The sequence below is a fragment of the Accipiter gentilis genome, chromosome Z (genome assembly GCF_929443795.1).
Source record: "Accipiter gentilis chromosome Z, bAccGen1.1, whole genome shotgun sequence".
NCBI lineage: Eukaryota > Metazoa > Chordata > Aves > Accipitriformes > Accipitridae > Astur > Astur gentilis.
The window spans coordinates 59396105-59412484 of NC_064919.1; the positions used below are offsets into that span (position 1 = coordinate 59396105).

Here is a 16380-nt window from a genome sequence, read left to right on the forward strand (position 1 = left end):
TGACATGCTAGCAGAGTTTAGGCTTGTGTGTCTCCTAAAGTAACCTACAATCAATGCCCAGTATTTAACACTTGTTTTTTCAAATGAGTGGAAAATAGCAAATGTTCTCAGAGAATTTTCCAGTTGTGAAGAGACTAGACTGAGGGAGCAGAGATTATCCTCAGAAAATGAGGAATGTCCTGCCCTACTGTTACATTTCATCTCTGTTCTGCATGGATTTGCTTCAGAGAGGTGCATAAAGTTCACTGCAAGGTCTAGTGGCCTCACCAGCAACACAGACTATGTCCAGGGAGCAGCACGATTCGGGCTGCTGCACAAGGTGATAGGAACCAGGCACCCTGACCAGCTACAGCACAGGCAGTGCCCTCGTTGTCCAGGGAGCGGTCCCACAACAGCCAAGTGGAGCAGGCAGACCAAGGCTCTGGTAACAAGCTAACAGGCTCCATCGACCATCCCAGACAAGGCAAGTAATGGGTCAGGTTCAGGAGCAGCAGGAGATGGGACCAGAGACAGGGCTGGAGACAAGGCAACAGTGTGGGTCCATCCAGGATACAGGGTCAGAGTCAGAACTGGAGACAAGCTACAATGTACATCCAAGGGGTCCTTCAGGGAGGGAAGCTACCCATAGCACAAGTCTGAAGTCCACCCAGGCGGCAGCGCCAGAGATGAGTCTGGAGACAAGCACTCCTGTTAGTCCAGGCAGGGACTAACACCCTTGGGGCAGGCTGAAATGGGCTGTGTGAGCCTGTGGGCAGGGTGCAGGGGGGAGTCCTCAGGGGAGACTGGGCAGGGCCAATAGGGTTTATCACTGCGCTCAGGGCTTTCAGAGTCTGGTCTTTTATTCTAGACGTGAAAAGGGTCTGTTATTCCTGGGGACAGAAAAAAGGCTGGAAGGTTTTTTTTTACACATGTCCCAGAGCCTGTCAGATTGTTACACTTTTGGCTGTTTATCCAGGATATTCACTAGTGAACAGATAATCCCAGAGGTAGAAATGTCATTGCCTTGAAACTTGTTGCAGGGACTTTCCTGCATTCATGCAGTGCAGACAGACATTTTAACATCCAGACTGCCTCAGGAAATACATAGTGCTGTAAACACCCTCCTCCTCTCTTGCCATGTGCACAAAATCTGGGACAAATAGCAGTTTCATCTTGATTAATGCAATAAATTCTTTCTCCCGTTTCCCATTGTATAGTATTGCACAATTCCCACTGCTCCTCTTTCCTTACCCTGGCTGGATACATTGCCAATAACATGAGTGCATTAGGACCTGCAAGGTCATAGATTGTATCTTGCAGGCAGATGGTGGATTTCAAGGGAGTACATAAATTTGATTTCAGGAGACCCTCATGTTAGTACAAAAATAATTAAAGATTTCTCAGGAGAACATTTGATAATCTTTAGTGGAATATATAGAAGAGAGTAAATAGCAAACGCCTTTTTCAGAAAACAGCATTGCTGTAGAAGGGCAGCATAGATTTCCTGATACTATAATTCCTTTATTGTTTAGTTTGCTTTGAGATTCATACTGACACATGTACACCTAGACGAGCTGTGACAGATTTGAAGTTTTAAGTGCTTTGTTTCAGTAATAGGGGCATAGTCAACATATTCATAAGCGACCAGTTATTCCAAGAGCACTGACATAAAGAAGTATGTAAAGTATATACCTTATACGTAGTATTTAAGGGAGTTGTTGCATTTGGAATAAATGCTTATTTTTCTTTAACTGTAGTTGATATTTGTAATTGGATAGATGACTTCATGTAGCTTCTGTATCATTACACTCTGCCTGGATCAGCTGATCAGGAAAAACTCTCTTCCATACTTTTTATATCATAAAGCAAGACATAAATTTATTTGATGGTTGGCTGCTTAAGTAAGTACTTGGTTGCTTCTGCTTATGGCACCACCTCCCTCCAGTACCTTCTTTTCATTGTTTACATAGACAAGTGGAAGATGAATGCTTTGCATTGCTCCATGTTTTTGCCTGTTGACAGTTCCAGTCAATACCTGAAGCGGAAGGCAGAAATACCTTGAGATAGGTTTTTGGCTCTTTTTCACAAGAAATAAACCTCCCTGTCTTGATAGACAGCTCATTTGTGTTGGAAAGTACAGTGCCATTTTGTGGAATCATTGCGATAACTAGCTTGAGTTTGGCTCATATGAGCATCCTTTTTTTCCCCCTTTCCTTCAGACAAAGCCTTTTCCAAAATTAATCAGCCAAATTTTCAGCAGTTTTCAAGTTTTTCTAGTTTGCTTCTGTTCTCTATGACAGTGTAACTGCTGCTGCTGAATCTTCCGCATATAAACAGAAGTCTAAACCAAACCTTCCAATATGCATGCTGACATATACATATTGTCCTGAAACACCAGTATGACATTATGGCACTTTCTGAATTAAGTGTTAACTGAGACATATTGTAAAGACAATATATACATTTCTTTTAAAAACAACAGTTCACTTGAGTTGGACAGAATTAATCATTCACATTAGAGGTGCTGTACTTCTGTGGATGGCCATAACTCCCTTCCCACAAAAGGTTGGACCAGATGATTTTTGGAGGTCCCTTCCAACTTGGGCTGTTCTGTGATGAACTCTTGTCCAGCATAAAATTTGGACAGCAATCTGTAACAAGGCTCGATATCATCCAGGTTCAACTACTGTGAGAGTGCTAGCTGTAGGTCCTACTTTGGTTTGATACCTAACAGAAAGCTGGCATCCTTTGAAGCACCATTGGGGCTGCTCAAAGCTGTGCCTTTTAGTTTTGGCCCCAGGGAGCCATTCAAGTGAGTAGTGCTCAGGTGAAGCTCTCCTCATACTTCGTTGTGATTCAGTACTCTGTAACTCTGCATAAGTCTTATGGGAAGAGCTGATTTTGAGGCCTTATTGCCTTTAAGTGTATATTTGCCTTCAGAAACATTAGAGCTTTCATAAGAGCATTCTTGTAACCAGACAGAACCGAGGCTTGTAAGGATCTTCTGTTCCAATTTGTATGTAGGCCAAACAGTAGCTATTAATGAATGTAAGGGTCACACAAATCTTATTTTAGTAGCCTCTTTCATACAATTAATTGGTAATACTTTCCACCTAGAATAAATTAAGCATAGTCAACAACCTGATCAACAACATAAGAGTCCAAGGGAAAGCAGTAAAATATGCCAATGATTAGAAGTCCAGGGTCATAGGCAAATGTGAATAGCAGTGGCTTCTGGCTGTTGAACGATCCATTGAAGGAAATTGGCAGAAGCAGCTTCATGGTCACTGGGGAGATAGGAGTGGCTACTTTGTTTCTGTGAGTAGTTCAGTTCTTCTTATAAGTCAGTATCAACAGGAATGAAAATCAGGAGCAATAAAGAAAAATGACCATCATGCTCTGTGCAAAGTATATTAAAAACAATTCAATGTAAGCTTTTTAAAATTACTTAATTTATAGTGGTGATGTAATCTAGTTCCAAAACAAAGTCTTAAAAACAATGCCCGATGCTTTTCTAAAACTGGAATGTTCCCCTTCAAATGGAAGACCACTGTGTTGATGCTCCTTTTCACTGGTGATGCCCCTCATCACTGTGCATTACTGAGAAAATTGCTTTCCAGCTAACTTGGAAGATTTCCTTAGAAAGACAATTTCTTTGGTTTTAACCACTCAAATAGGCATCCACCTAGCAATTTCAGGAAGTTCAGTTTATTATAACAAATTACAGACTTAGATTTATCCAAGTCTTGAATCTTTATGCATTGGCATGTATCTTTTTCTAAAGTTAATAGAGTTATTAGCTGTGCTAAATTTAACACAGATGGAAAATCTAGAGATACGTTAATGGGCATGAAGTACTAAAGTAAGAGTTTATTGACCTTTAGGCTCAATTACAACCTCATTTTATAGATCAAATCATTGTTGTGTGCACATGCTGACACATGGTTAATATCTTCTTGTCCTTTGACTAGCCACCTGGATATATTATTGAACTTGGATAAGATTCAAACAGGAAGTTTCATACACAAAGACCAAGAAAGAAATGACTCATTATGCAGAGTTGTTTTGATTTGTTTTATTTGTAAATCCAGTGTGTCCTTCAACAGCATGGTTGTGCTGCTGTTGCAGAATAAGTGCCCTGGGAACAGTGTACTGAGTCATCTGGATTGTTCTGAATATGTACTAACTAGCTCTGTTTACAGTATGTTATTGTTCATTATGTGAATTGCAACAGCAATAAATAGGTGTTGTCATAGACCTATGCAGTCTGTGTCAGGTACTCTTTAAACAGGATGCAGTGAATCACAAATGCTGCAGTTAAGTGCGCCAAAGACTAGTGAACTATGCGCTAGTTAGCTACAGAATCATTAGATTAGCAGTAGCCAAGCAAAGATTTTGGGGCAGGAGTTGTTTCTTTGTGTTTTTGTCCAAAAAAGGCATGCCAATTAAAAGAGAAATCATTGTGATAAAAAGTGTCTTGGTCATCAAAGACTGAATTTCTGAAACAATTTTTGAATAGCAAATAGCAGAGAAAAAACCAAACTGATTTTCATATGCTTTGGTTGGTATATGAAAGGATTATGATTATATATGAGATATATATATTATATAAAGTGATTGTTTATAATGTGAGTTTGTACAAGAGCAGGGAACTGAAATCAATAACCAAGAAGTCCTTGTGTCCAATATCACTTAATAGGGATAAAATTAAAGGTTTCTCTATGGTTCTGTCAAGACATTCTTAGAACCCTAAGCACAAGTGCAGTTTGCTAGAGAATTATTGATTCTTTGTTTACTTCTGAAAGATTGTGCCTTTTAGCGTGGCTCTGATTGGCTATTAAAACATACAGTATGGTCCAGAGAAATCATATAAGGTTTTGCCTTTACTATTAAAATTCATAAGATTTTCTTTGAAGGGACATGGGATATGGAGATTTCCATCTGTTTGATCACATTCTTAGGTAACACAGCATGTTTGTGCTATTCAAGTAATTTAGCTTCTGATTCTGCCCAAAGTCATACAGTGAACAAATTTTAAATAAGCTGAAACTGGGAAGGAACATAGGAAAAATACTCATGTGACAGTAATTATAAAATATTTCATGAATCAAGGAAATGAGTTCATTAAACCTAATCTTCACTCAAAGCTCTTTGGATATACTAGAAAAGAATTAATCTGTTGCAAATGTAGATGTTTCCATGTCCCACTCAGTTTACATTTTCCTCCTGTCTTTTCACCTCTTACGCCTGCCCTCCTCTATTGCTTGGGGCAGAACAGCTGGCCTCCTGACCTTTAGCGTAGTTTTGTTTGAGTTGAAGACAGACCATGCACAAGGGTAGAGATGTCATTTTCCTTTTTCTCATTCCGTGTGTGCTGCTTCATGGTAATAAAGTGAATGCTACCAGTGCTGTGGATGTTACAGAGCCAGACCAGTTTGTTCCACAATGAACCAGGCTATACACATTGCATAGATATTCTAGGATGGGTGGTTGTAGGATAAACCTTTACCAAGACTTCTGTTTTTTGGAATGCAAGACCCAAGCAGGCATGCTGAGCTGAGCTGTGTGTTGAGGCCTTTTATGGCAGAAGCCCTGCAGGAGGTACAGCTGTGATGCCAGACTGTGTGATCTTAGTGCTGAGCTTGCTTTGTAGTTGTTGGACTCTATTCTTTGTGTCTCTTCCATCGCTTTAGTGTTGCTTTGTAAGTGTATTGGTTTGACTTTAAAGTACATTATAGCCAAAGGAAAAGCTCCTACTAATAGGTAAGGCCTTCAAAACATGTTTTGGGGGATTTGCCCCTCTCTTCTGCCTTTCTTTTTCTTTCCCTTTGTTCATGTGGCAGTGATTCTGTTGCCCAGGTTACAAAGGGCTAACAGCAGCTCTAAGCAGTCACATGAAGCAAGGGAAAATGACATTGGAGAAGGAAGAGTTAAGAAAGGAAGGAGTTACTTCTCAATTCCTCTGTGTCCTTTTTCAAGGACTTAGAGCTGTCTAAGTTACCCTGACCTCTCTAAGCAACCTTCTGTGTAATGTTTAAATGATAAAAAGAGAAGGACTGAGAATGAATTTAAGTGTTATGAGAGAAAAGGATTTCTAGCCAATGCCTGAAATGTCAAGGCTTATCTTAATTTATACAATAACAATAACACCACCTAGCACTTAACAGCTTTTGGTGACTTTAAAGCATTCTGCAAGCATGTTTTTCTCAAGGCTACCTTTATGAACTGGAAAACTACTTTAATTGATACTAAATCTGATAGAAAGGCAGCTGAAGAGTAGAATTTGGGGTTTGACAGCAGTTTTTAGAGAGGGAAGATGCAGAAGTAGAAAACACTTGGTACATCATCTGTCTTTACAGAGCTCCAAAACACTATAGCCCTTCTTTGACAACTTCGTGCTGTACTAACCCACTTGTTTATGTCTCTTTAATTTTGAGGCATTAACAATTGTTCCAGGGAAGTGAATTCTTCTGGAACAGGTAGTATTATGGCAGCTCTGCTTAGAAGTCTGTTGCAAAGTCTGAACATTTGTTCTGAAGTAATTACTGTCTGAAGTGTCATTTTGATTTTTAGTAGTTCAGGTGCCTAAATGCCTATGTAACAGTCACACAAGATTTAGCCGATTGATGGTGGATCTTTGTCCCCAGTAGGACATTCTTTTAAGACTGGCTAACTGAGGTGGCCTTCCATTACCTCTCCCTGCGATCGCAGAATACAGGGAGCAAATGGTTTAGTGTTTAATGTTTTACAAATACTGACATATGTACAAATAATTGACCCTGTGTTCCTAGGGTTCCACCCTGTACATTCACTTGGGTGTATGTAAACCTGAGAGAGCCCAGAATAACACTGGTAGACATGATGCTGAATGCAAAATGCAGATCAGTACAGTAGGAGAAGACAGACAGATCAGTACAGTAAGAGAAGACAGACCAGAAGCTTGAGAACTGTAAAAGAGAATTGTAGTTACCTGGTGTTCACTAAAATGTTTGGATGCTGTTCGAGGGCGTTACCATTCTCTGAGGTTTTTTTGTTTTATTTTCCGCAGATAAATTCTGCAGAATTCTTTTCACTGATGAGACTGATGGGGCAACTTGTTTTTGAGACTTACATTGGACTTTGAAAAGTGATTTTGAGACCTATGGAAAATGTCCATACTTAGACTGTGTAAAACTCACCTACATTTGGTTTTCCTAACAAGACTGAAATTCAGCGCAGGCTTGGGGAGAGACTGAAGAGAAAAGATTCACAGGCTTTCCAGCCAAAGTCTAGGCAGATGGTTTTACATCAGAACTGCATGAATTTTTGATGAAAGTTGGCAAGTTTTAGCATGAGTGCTACACATAGTAGTTTTTCACAAGGTGTTTCTTGACATATACATGGCATTTGTCCACCTATTCTGAGAAAAATATTTTCTAAAGCCAAACTCTAGACACATGCTGAGCTTTTAACCTGCAAGCAGGTACATTTCAGCCCTGCCTGAGCCTTTGGTGAACTGGATGCATCATGGGGCAAATCTTGTCTGAGAACTTGACTAGAAGAAAGGGAGTTTTATGGAATTTCCTTGCAAGATCACAGAGAGAAAAATGCTACATGAGCCAAGCAGGCATGATACCTCTGACAGCTCTGGTACAGATTATTCCTAAGCAAAGGGCTTTTCATCTTTATTTGCCTTATATTAGATATCTGCTTGTTTGATGTATTTCCTGGTATGAATAATAATTCCTACCAGTTATTTTTTTAGAGGTATAAATTCTATCTGTTATTACTAAATCAAAACTCTGATTGATTTAAGTCAGTTCTGTTAATTTTCAGTTCTTAAATTTTATCTAAAGGATAACATGCCATATCTCTCAAGCAGTTTCCAAGAGATAAATATGTTATTAATGTACAGAGTGATTGCAATTGCCATTCTGAGTTGACATGTCAATAGTAAAGTTTTACAATTTCTTAAGTAGAAAGAATCATTTGAAAAACATTTTATAATCAAGATCTCTTTAAGATACAGAAGTCCTTCTAGAGCCATATTAACTATAGATGATTGCTGGCTGCGATTTGTCTTTTGCAACTGAAATGTAAACTATTTATTGCAGAGATAAAGCATTTTTTAAAAGGCATATACAGCTCTAGTTCCTTGTTATTATGCCCTGGTTTTGCCATTCCAAAGAGAACGCACTTTTGGTTTTTTTACGGCTGCAGGATGAAGAATGTGTAGTTAAATTGAAATGAGAGAGGACAGAACTAAAATAGGAGTTGCTCTGTTGAGAACCATGATTGTAACAAGCAGAATATTTAGTAGTAATTGGAACAACTTGGCAAAAGAGCAGCAGCTAAATTGTTTGTGTAAATGGGTGTCACATTAACTCATTTGATTCTGTGTTTTGTTCAAAGCATTGTGTAGCGGGTGTTTTTTGTGGTTTGTGTTTTTTTTTTTTAATTCAGAGTGCATTTGTTGCTTAAAAAAGCAGGGTCAAGTAAAGCTGGTCAGTAGGGTTGCTTTTTAAATTTTCCTGTGCTTTATAGATTAAATAAGGAAGAGGTTAAGGGGAGTGCCAGAGGGACTTCAGATGCTTTCATCTTCTTTCAGTTCTCCTTAGTCCATGTTGCTGGAGGGAAGGAGTGATACGGTCCAGACCTTATAAATTGGCACATTTTAATATTTACTTTTGCAGCATTTGCCCACAGATGCAAATTCGTGTTCCACATATTAATCTTCTCTAAGCATGTTTGACTTTAATGGACTTATATTCTGCTTCAATGATTATTCAGTAGATAGGTATCTACAAATACAGAGCCTTTTGTAAGATAGCATGGCAGACTGCTCACACTTGTGCATAACTAAGTTTGATCATAAACTTGCTTGACACCATTGGCATTCATGGTGTTATTCCATGACTCTGCTTGCACAGTTAGTTTGTCTCCTTACTCTTTTGATTTAACAGCCTGACCATTTGCATAAATAAAGCAAACACCCCATACTGTCAGAAAGCGTTAGGTGACTGAAACAGATTCAAAATATTGATTATGTTAAGCTTATTAAAAAGATATCTGTAAATTTAAGCTCTGAGAATTACTGTTTTGTTTGATTTGATTTTTAAACCTGACAGGTTTAAAACCAGAATGTCGTTTATTTGAGGCAGCAGGGGAAAATCTTTGAGGGTCAGAAAATTACCTTACTAGTTTGGTAATCAAATATGTGATTCTCTGAAAAGATTGTTCTCACACAAAACTTAGTTCTGCCAGTTTGTCTTTGCATAACATTTAATTAACTGAGAGAAGATTCACTTGCCATTTGAAAAATTGTATCTTACTTGGTTTTCATATGGTACTATCATAGTTGTTACATGCACTCACTCATTTGGGCAGTTTTGTACATATGGCCATTTAATAAGGTCTGTAGCCTGAAACTTGAGAGTTCATGCTGCTTTTGTTGGAATTTATCCTATTTAATACAATTACAGGTGCTATTACTCAAAACACACTTCTGTGTTTTCTGTTAAGTTAATCGTTACAGTACCTTCTGACCCTAAGCTTCACAGTTTAAGTGTATATAGGAAGCAAGTCTCATCTGCATGGCTTCCACTCATCAGAATAGAAATAATTCTACTTTTGTGATTTCTAGGTTGTTTTGTACAGCAGATTTCACAAGAGCTCCACACACATAGACATTATCAGTATAGTATATTTACTGGTTTCTCTTTTCTGCGTAGCTTAGGTGTACTCAGTGCAACAGTTCACAAAACATATGCTCAGCATGATACTTCTTTATATCAAGTATAACAATATAGACATTGTAACTGTGTCAGTGTTTATTATTATTAAATTATTTACTATTATTATATAATACTACAGTTAAAAGGGGGATTTATAAATATAAGATGCCTATTGATATTTGTGCTTTATGTAATTCAATGTATTTATTCCTCTTTAGGCTGTCCTGAGTCCTCTTATAGCAATCGCACTGAAAATATCTCAGATTCATGAGAGGACAGGGCGAAAGGGACCCACTGTCATCACCTGAAGCTACGGAAGATTGTTAAACCAGGGCCAAAAGAGGAACAGCAAGGAAGAGACAGGACCTTGCTGAACATGTTAGCCATTTGTGCCTTGTATGATTTTAAAAGTTTTCTTGGGGATAGAGGTAGGGTGGGAAGAAAAATTCAATATAATATTAAGCATATTAATTTGCATTGATCTCCAAATACAATAGTGTATTGACTTCTTTGTTTTACCTGCAATATCTTAATTTCAGATAACAATATAACCAAAGAAAGAGGCCTTAACCTTTAAATGTTGTCAGCAATGTGACAGAAAAGGAAAACTGCTTGTTTTTGAATGCTGTGATAAAGGTTGGGGAAATTTCAGTTAGGGAGAGAGGAGGAGGAGGAGTTGCAAAGCAAAGACATGAGATCCTTGTCACCTTCTTGCTGGTTTATGAAGAGGTATACAGAGCATGTCTGAGGCATAAGAGCTGTATACTAAGCTTTGCAAAGGGTGTGTTTCCTCACCTGACACCACCCCTCCTCTCCTGTCTCTCCCGTTGCTCACAGATGCACGCTGGCAGCACTGTTGTATACACACCTGCACATGCTCCCAAAGAAGGGGTTATGCCATATTTTTTTTTTACCCCTGCTTTTAAATCATATTAATGTGACTTGTGCCTTTATATTTTCCTGATTTTTGGCTCTTTCTGGTTTTTTTCCTCCAAAGGGAGGCATTTGTGCTATAGAAGCTGATTGTGTCCTTCCAGCAATGTCGGATGTGGAATCTGGCTGTCTTTTGCAATATTCCTCATGTCAGGAGATGGTATTGGTGCTTACTGTGTTTGAAAGATAATCACTGCAAGTTCAGCAGTTTTTCCTGAAGGAATTATTATGGAAGTTTTTTAAGTCTTTGGAATACTCATGCTCCACTTACCACAAGGTGGTAGGTGAAGCATGTAGTGAAGAGGAAATGGAAACAACTGCTAATGAATTAAATAGAAATATATGTCTGATTCACCAGCTGGATGCAGTTTCTGTTAGATTCTTTGTAACAGTGGATCATGGAATAAGAAGTTGGGGAGTGCAAAGGGAGAACAGACATACCGGCATAGATCCGAGAAGGATATTGGGGATATGGACATCAACTTTTTTCTGCTTGTGAAATGATACTGCAGTTCTAGCTACAATACAGTGCTCTGAAGAAGAACACAAACACTTTATGCATGTGACTTGTTTGAAAGCTTTGCTTCCTTGGGAACAGTGTGTTCACTTGTACAATTTGTCAAGGTGGCTTTGTGCAACTTTGCCTCTTTGCAGTGTGTTTCAGTTCTTTGTGGTTGTCAGATTTTAGTGCAATTGATATAAAATTGCAGCAAAGAAATTTGTTTTCATTTTTTTCAACACTTCTGTCAAAACTTTGCTATGGCACTTAGTACACAATAAAGAGTAATGCTGTATTTCTGTCTTAATACATAATTGTGGACAAGACACACTGCACTTTCAAGCATCCTAATAAAACTGCCTTTAATACAACTACATTATCTACTTAATTGACTCTAAACAAATGAGGTACTAATGTTTTCATGTAGTATTCTACCTTATCATTAAGTATTCCCATAAACTGAAAGAGAGATTTTAAGGCGTTAGTTCTTTTTATAAAGATTTTTTTTGGAGACAGCCATGGCATTCTCACACAGTTTGGACATATACTTTTGGATGTAAGAATATTCATCTTTACAGAAAACTTGTTTATCTAATCATTTTTGTTATAGATGAAACTCCTCTAGGTGCAGGATATTAAGCTCCCAACTAATGCATCACACATGGTCAAGCATAGACATACTCTGGATTATGATACTTAATTCAAATTACTGGACTGCATGAAAGAACATTCTGAAAGGCAGTCCAAGAACTTCTAAAATCTCTTATATGTTCTCTAACAACGAAAGAATTTTTGATCACATGGTGAACTAGTTAGTTATAGTACCAAGTATCCCATTTGCCCAACTTCTAGGACTTGCACTTTGAAAAGTAAGAGGTACAGAATCCAGGTGTCTTTCAGGATGTGGTGGGAAGACTCATGAGCAAATCAGGACTGTGAAGAAGCATAACTGTGCTTTTATCAGAAGGTCACTAGAGCACTGGCTGCAGTAGATGGCAGTCTGCTTTCATGAAGGCAGTCTTCGTGAACAAAGGATGTATTTTAAAATCTCAGTACTGAGACTTTGTCCTGGGCTTCAGAAACAATAGTTGTGCCTGTGTACTGAAATGGAGAAAAGGGCTGGTTTTGTGTGGTTTTGAACAGCTGTCAAACAGCAGACTTCCAGAACTAGCCTAACCCCAAATCCACTCATCATCCCTTATTTTTGATGACTGGTGAGATTGATACAATGTAACAACTGGTATTTTCCACCAGTTAATTGCTTTTCTCTGCAAGAAGATGAATGAAACTTTGGCAGGCTGACGTACAGTGTATATCTTTATATCTGATGTGTTTGGGGAAGGACTGTAGCTGTAGTCTCATAAAGGGTACTCCTTTTTCTGAGGCCTTTTCCTTATTAACATCAGAGATGAATGCTTGGAAAAGAGCAACATATATGAACTTACACAAAGATGCAAGGCTTCTAAAAATGGACCATATATCTAGCAGAGGGAAAACTATTATTAATACTGTTTGTCTTATCACAGTGTGTAGGCACTATGACAGAGACCCAGACCCTTCTGTGGCTATTGTTGGATTAGCAGTTTTATCAAGTCTGGAAATTGCAAGATTCCCATGTTGTTCAGCTGTGCACTAATATTTACTTGGATAGTAATTCTATTTCCCAAAACCTCAGGTTTTACTGTATCCAGCAATGCAAAGATATAATCCCAGCACACTGGAGGAAAAGGAGAAAGAGAAATTCAGAGAGACCACTGAGACAGAGAACAATTTCAAGGTACATTAGCAGAGGGCTGACCAAGACAGGGCTTGGTGGGCCCCAGGAACAGAGAAAGAGGCAGCAGGTGGCAGAGAGGATAAGGAGAAGACAAATTGCTGGATTCAGATGGAAAGAGAGAGATGTGATAAAAGAATACTAATAACACAACAATGGATTCGAGAGGGAAAGAGAGAAAAAGGAATTAAAGGTGGGAAGGGAACATAGTCTAAGAATAATTGAATAGTGTTCAGTATTAATGAAAACTGACTGTAATCTCATCTGTTTAATGACCGTGTTTTGTAATAACTGCTTTCATGACCTAAGATAAATAATAGTCTACACTAGGGGGAAATAAGGGCAAATTTGGAGCAGTATGAATTGGTGACTCTGATGTAACTTGCTTGAACAGTTTACAAAAACACAGTAGGTGAGACTGAATTACTGAAAACAGTAGAAGAGTGTGGTGCCAATGTGACTAGAAGCAATAAAATATAGTCTCATGGGGGAGCATGATTGTGGCTTTTTACCACACAGGCTTCAAGCGTCTGCTCTTCAGCGTCAAGTGATTTCAGCTAATTCATAAAATACCAGCAAATCCACCTGGCAGCACAGCTAAGTGGTTACTAGGGAGAAGTGCCCTTCTGTAAGAGAGTTAGTGGCAGGAGGAAAAGCACATTGTGTTCAGAGACAGTTTGGAAGGCAGCAGTACTCATCTGAACTACAGGATCACAGAATCCTTGAGGTTGGAAGGGACCATCTAATCCACTGGGACTAGAATCGCCCAGTCCATCCCCCAGTTCAGAGCGGGGTCAGGTTGAAGAGGTCACCCAGGGCCATGTCCAGTTGGGTTTTGATTATCTCCAAGGGTGGAGACTCCAAAAGCTTGCTGGGCAAATTGTTCAAGTGTTTGACCACTCCCATAGTAAAAAAAAAAAACCCAACTTTTTTGAGGGTTCAGCTGGAATTTCATGTGTTTCCATTTGTGCCCATTCCATCTTGTCCTGTCACTGGGCACGACTGAGAAGAGCCCAGCTCCATCCTCTTCTTTCACTCCCATCAGGTATTTATAGAAATCAGTAAGATCCCTCCTGAGCTTTCTCTTCTCCAGGCTAAACACTCCCAGCTATCTCAACCTCTTGTCATGTGACAAATGCTCCAGTCCCTTGATCTTTGTGGCCCTTTGCTGGAGGTACTCCAGTATGTCCATGTCTCTTTTGTACTGGGAAACACAGGCCTGGACCCAGCACTCCAAGTGCATCTCAGAAGTGCTGAGCAGAGGGAAAAGATCACTTCCCTCCACCTGCTGGTGATGCTTTTCCTAAGGCAGCCCAGGATGCCACTGTCCGTCTTTGCCGTGCAGGTGAGTTGCTGGTGAGTGGTCAACTTGTCCAGCATGTGACCCCCATGTCCTCTGTGGAGCTGCTTTCCAGCCCACTGGCTCCAGCAGGTATTGGTGCCTGGGTTTAGTTCTCCCCAAGGGCAGGACTTTGCATTTCCCTTTGCTAAACTTCACGAGGTTCCTGTCGGCCCATCTCTCCAGCCCATGCAGGTCCCTCTGAATGTCAGCAAAACCCTCTGGTGTATCAGCTGCTCTTTCCAGTGTTGGATCATCTGCAAAACTGCTGAGGGTGCACTTACCTGGCCCATCATCCAAATCGTTAAAGAAGATGTTAAGCAATATTGGCTTGATTATTGACCCCTGGGGCACACTGGTGGTGGCTGGACTTTGTGGCACTGACCACAACCCCCTGGGCCTGCCTGTTCAGCCACTTTTCAGTCCACCTCACTGTCCACTTACTTAAACCGTATTTTGTCAGCTTGTCTATGAGGATGTTATGGTAGGTGGTGTCAAAAGCCTTAATAAAGTTGTGGCAAATGACATCCACTGCTCTCCCCTCAACCACTGAGCCAGTCATCTCATAGTAGAACATCATGAAGTTGGTTAGGCATCATTTCCTCTGACTACTCCCAGCCATCTTCTTGTCCTTCATGGGTTTGGCAAGGGTTTCTGGGATTAGTTGCTCCATCTCCTCCCCAGGGACTGAGATGAGGCTGACCAGCCTGTAACACCCCAGATCCTCCTTCTTCTCTTAAAGACAGGAGTGGCATTTGCCCTTTTTCAGTTCTCAGGAACCCCTCCCAGTCACCAGAATCTTTCAAAGATCATGGAGGCTGGCGTTGCAGTGGCATGGCCCAGCTTCTTCAGCACTGTGCATGCATCCCAAGTCATTTGATGGACTTGGGTATGTCCAGTTTGTTTAAGTGCTCCCTAACCTGATCCTGCTCCACTCAGGGTAAGTCCCCCTTGCTCCAGACTTTTCCTCTGGTCTCGAGGGCCTGGGGTTCTTGAAGGCTGGTTTTACCAGTAAAGCTGGAGGCAAAGAAAGCATTGAGCACCTCAGCCCTTTCCATGTTCTCTTTCACCAATGTACCTACTGAAACTTTACATGTTGCTCTTCACATTCCTCACCAGATTCAACTTCAGGTGGACTTTGACTTTCATAATCTCACCCTTGCATAATTGGACAATGTCTCTATATTCCTCCTGGGTCATCTGTCCCTGCTTCCACTTACCATACACTTACTGATCATACCTGAGTTTAGTCAGGAGCTCCCTGGTCATGCATGCAGGCCTCCTGCTGCCTTTGTTTGATTTCTGTGTATCAGGATGAACCATTCCTGAGCTTGAAGGAGGTCATCCTTGAAAATCAAACAGCTGTCCTGGACTCATGTTTTCTCCAGGGCCATAACCCGTCAGATTCTTCCAAGCAGAATTTTGATGAGATTGAAGTCTGCTCTGCTAAGTTTGGTCCCACTTTTTGCCCTTCTCCCTCCTCTCAAGATCCTGAACTCTACCATCTCATGATCACTGCAGCAAAGGCCTTCACATGCCCACTCATTCCTTCTGGTATTGTAAGTATCAGGACAGCCACACGCTGTTGGCTCCTCAGTCACCAGTGTCAGGAAGTTGTTGTCAATGCACTGAAAAAATCTGTTCTGTTCTGAACCCTTTGTTCGACCTGTTCATATCCTCCAGTCCAAAGATAATTCCTTTTAGTCTAAAGTTTCCAGCTGCTATACTTGGCAAAGGTTACTTCATGCTAGTAGGTTTGATCAAAAGCAAACCATTTAAAAGCTATTGCTGCTTTAAAATTGTTGACGTTTTTGACCTAATTGCCCACACCATTTTCCATCAAGCTCATAGCCAAATAGTTCATTAGCTGAAAAGACAAACGGAAAATCAGATTGTATCAAATCAAATAAAATACTAAGTATTAACCTTAATTTTCTCCTTATCTCAATAACCTTCACGTCTCAGATACTTTCTTCCATATTGTGGGGTGAAGATGCAATCATCTTTGGTTTCACATTTCTGGATCCATTGAGAGAGACCTCACAACATCTGCAGAAGGCTGGAGCTAAAAGGGGGCACTGCATTGGGGACTGGGGGAAGGGAAGAGAAGATTAGCTCTTCCTGATTGTCCATAAACTATGTG

General features: G+C 40.0%; 1 protein-coding gene across 1 annotated transcript in view; it reads left to right on the forward strand.

The window, feature by feature from the left end:
• Positions 1-11479, forward strand: part of PGM5 (phosphoglucomutase 5) — a 77011-nt gene extending 65532 nt beyond the window's left edge. Inside the window, exon 11 of the mRNA XM_049794523.1 lies at positions 9911-11479. Coding sequence (XP_049650480.1) covers positions 9911-10000 — 90 coding nt within the window. The 3' untranslated portion in view covers positions 10001-11479. The remainder of the gene's footprint in view (positions 1-9910) is intronic.
• Positions 11480-16380: the final 4901 nt, after the last annotated feature.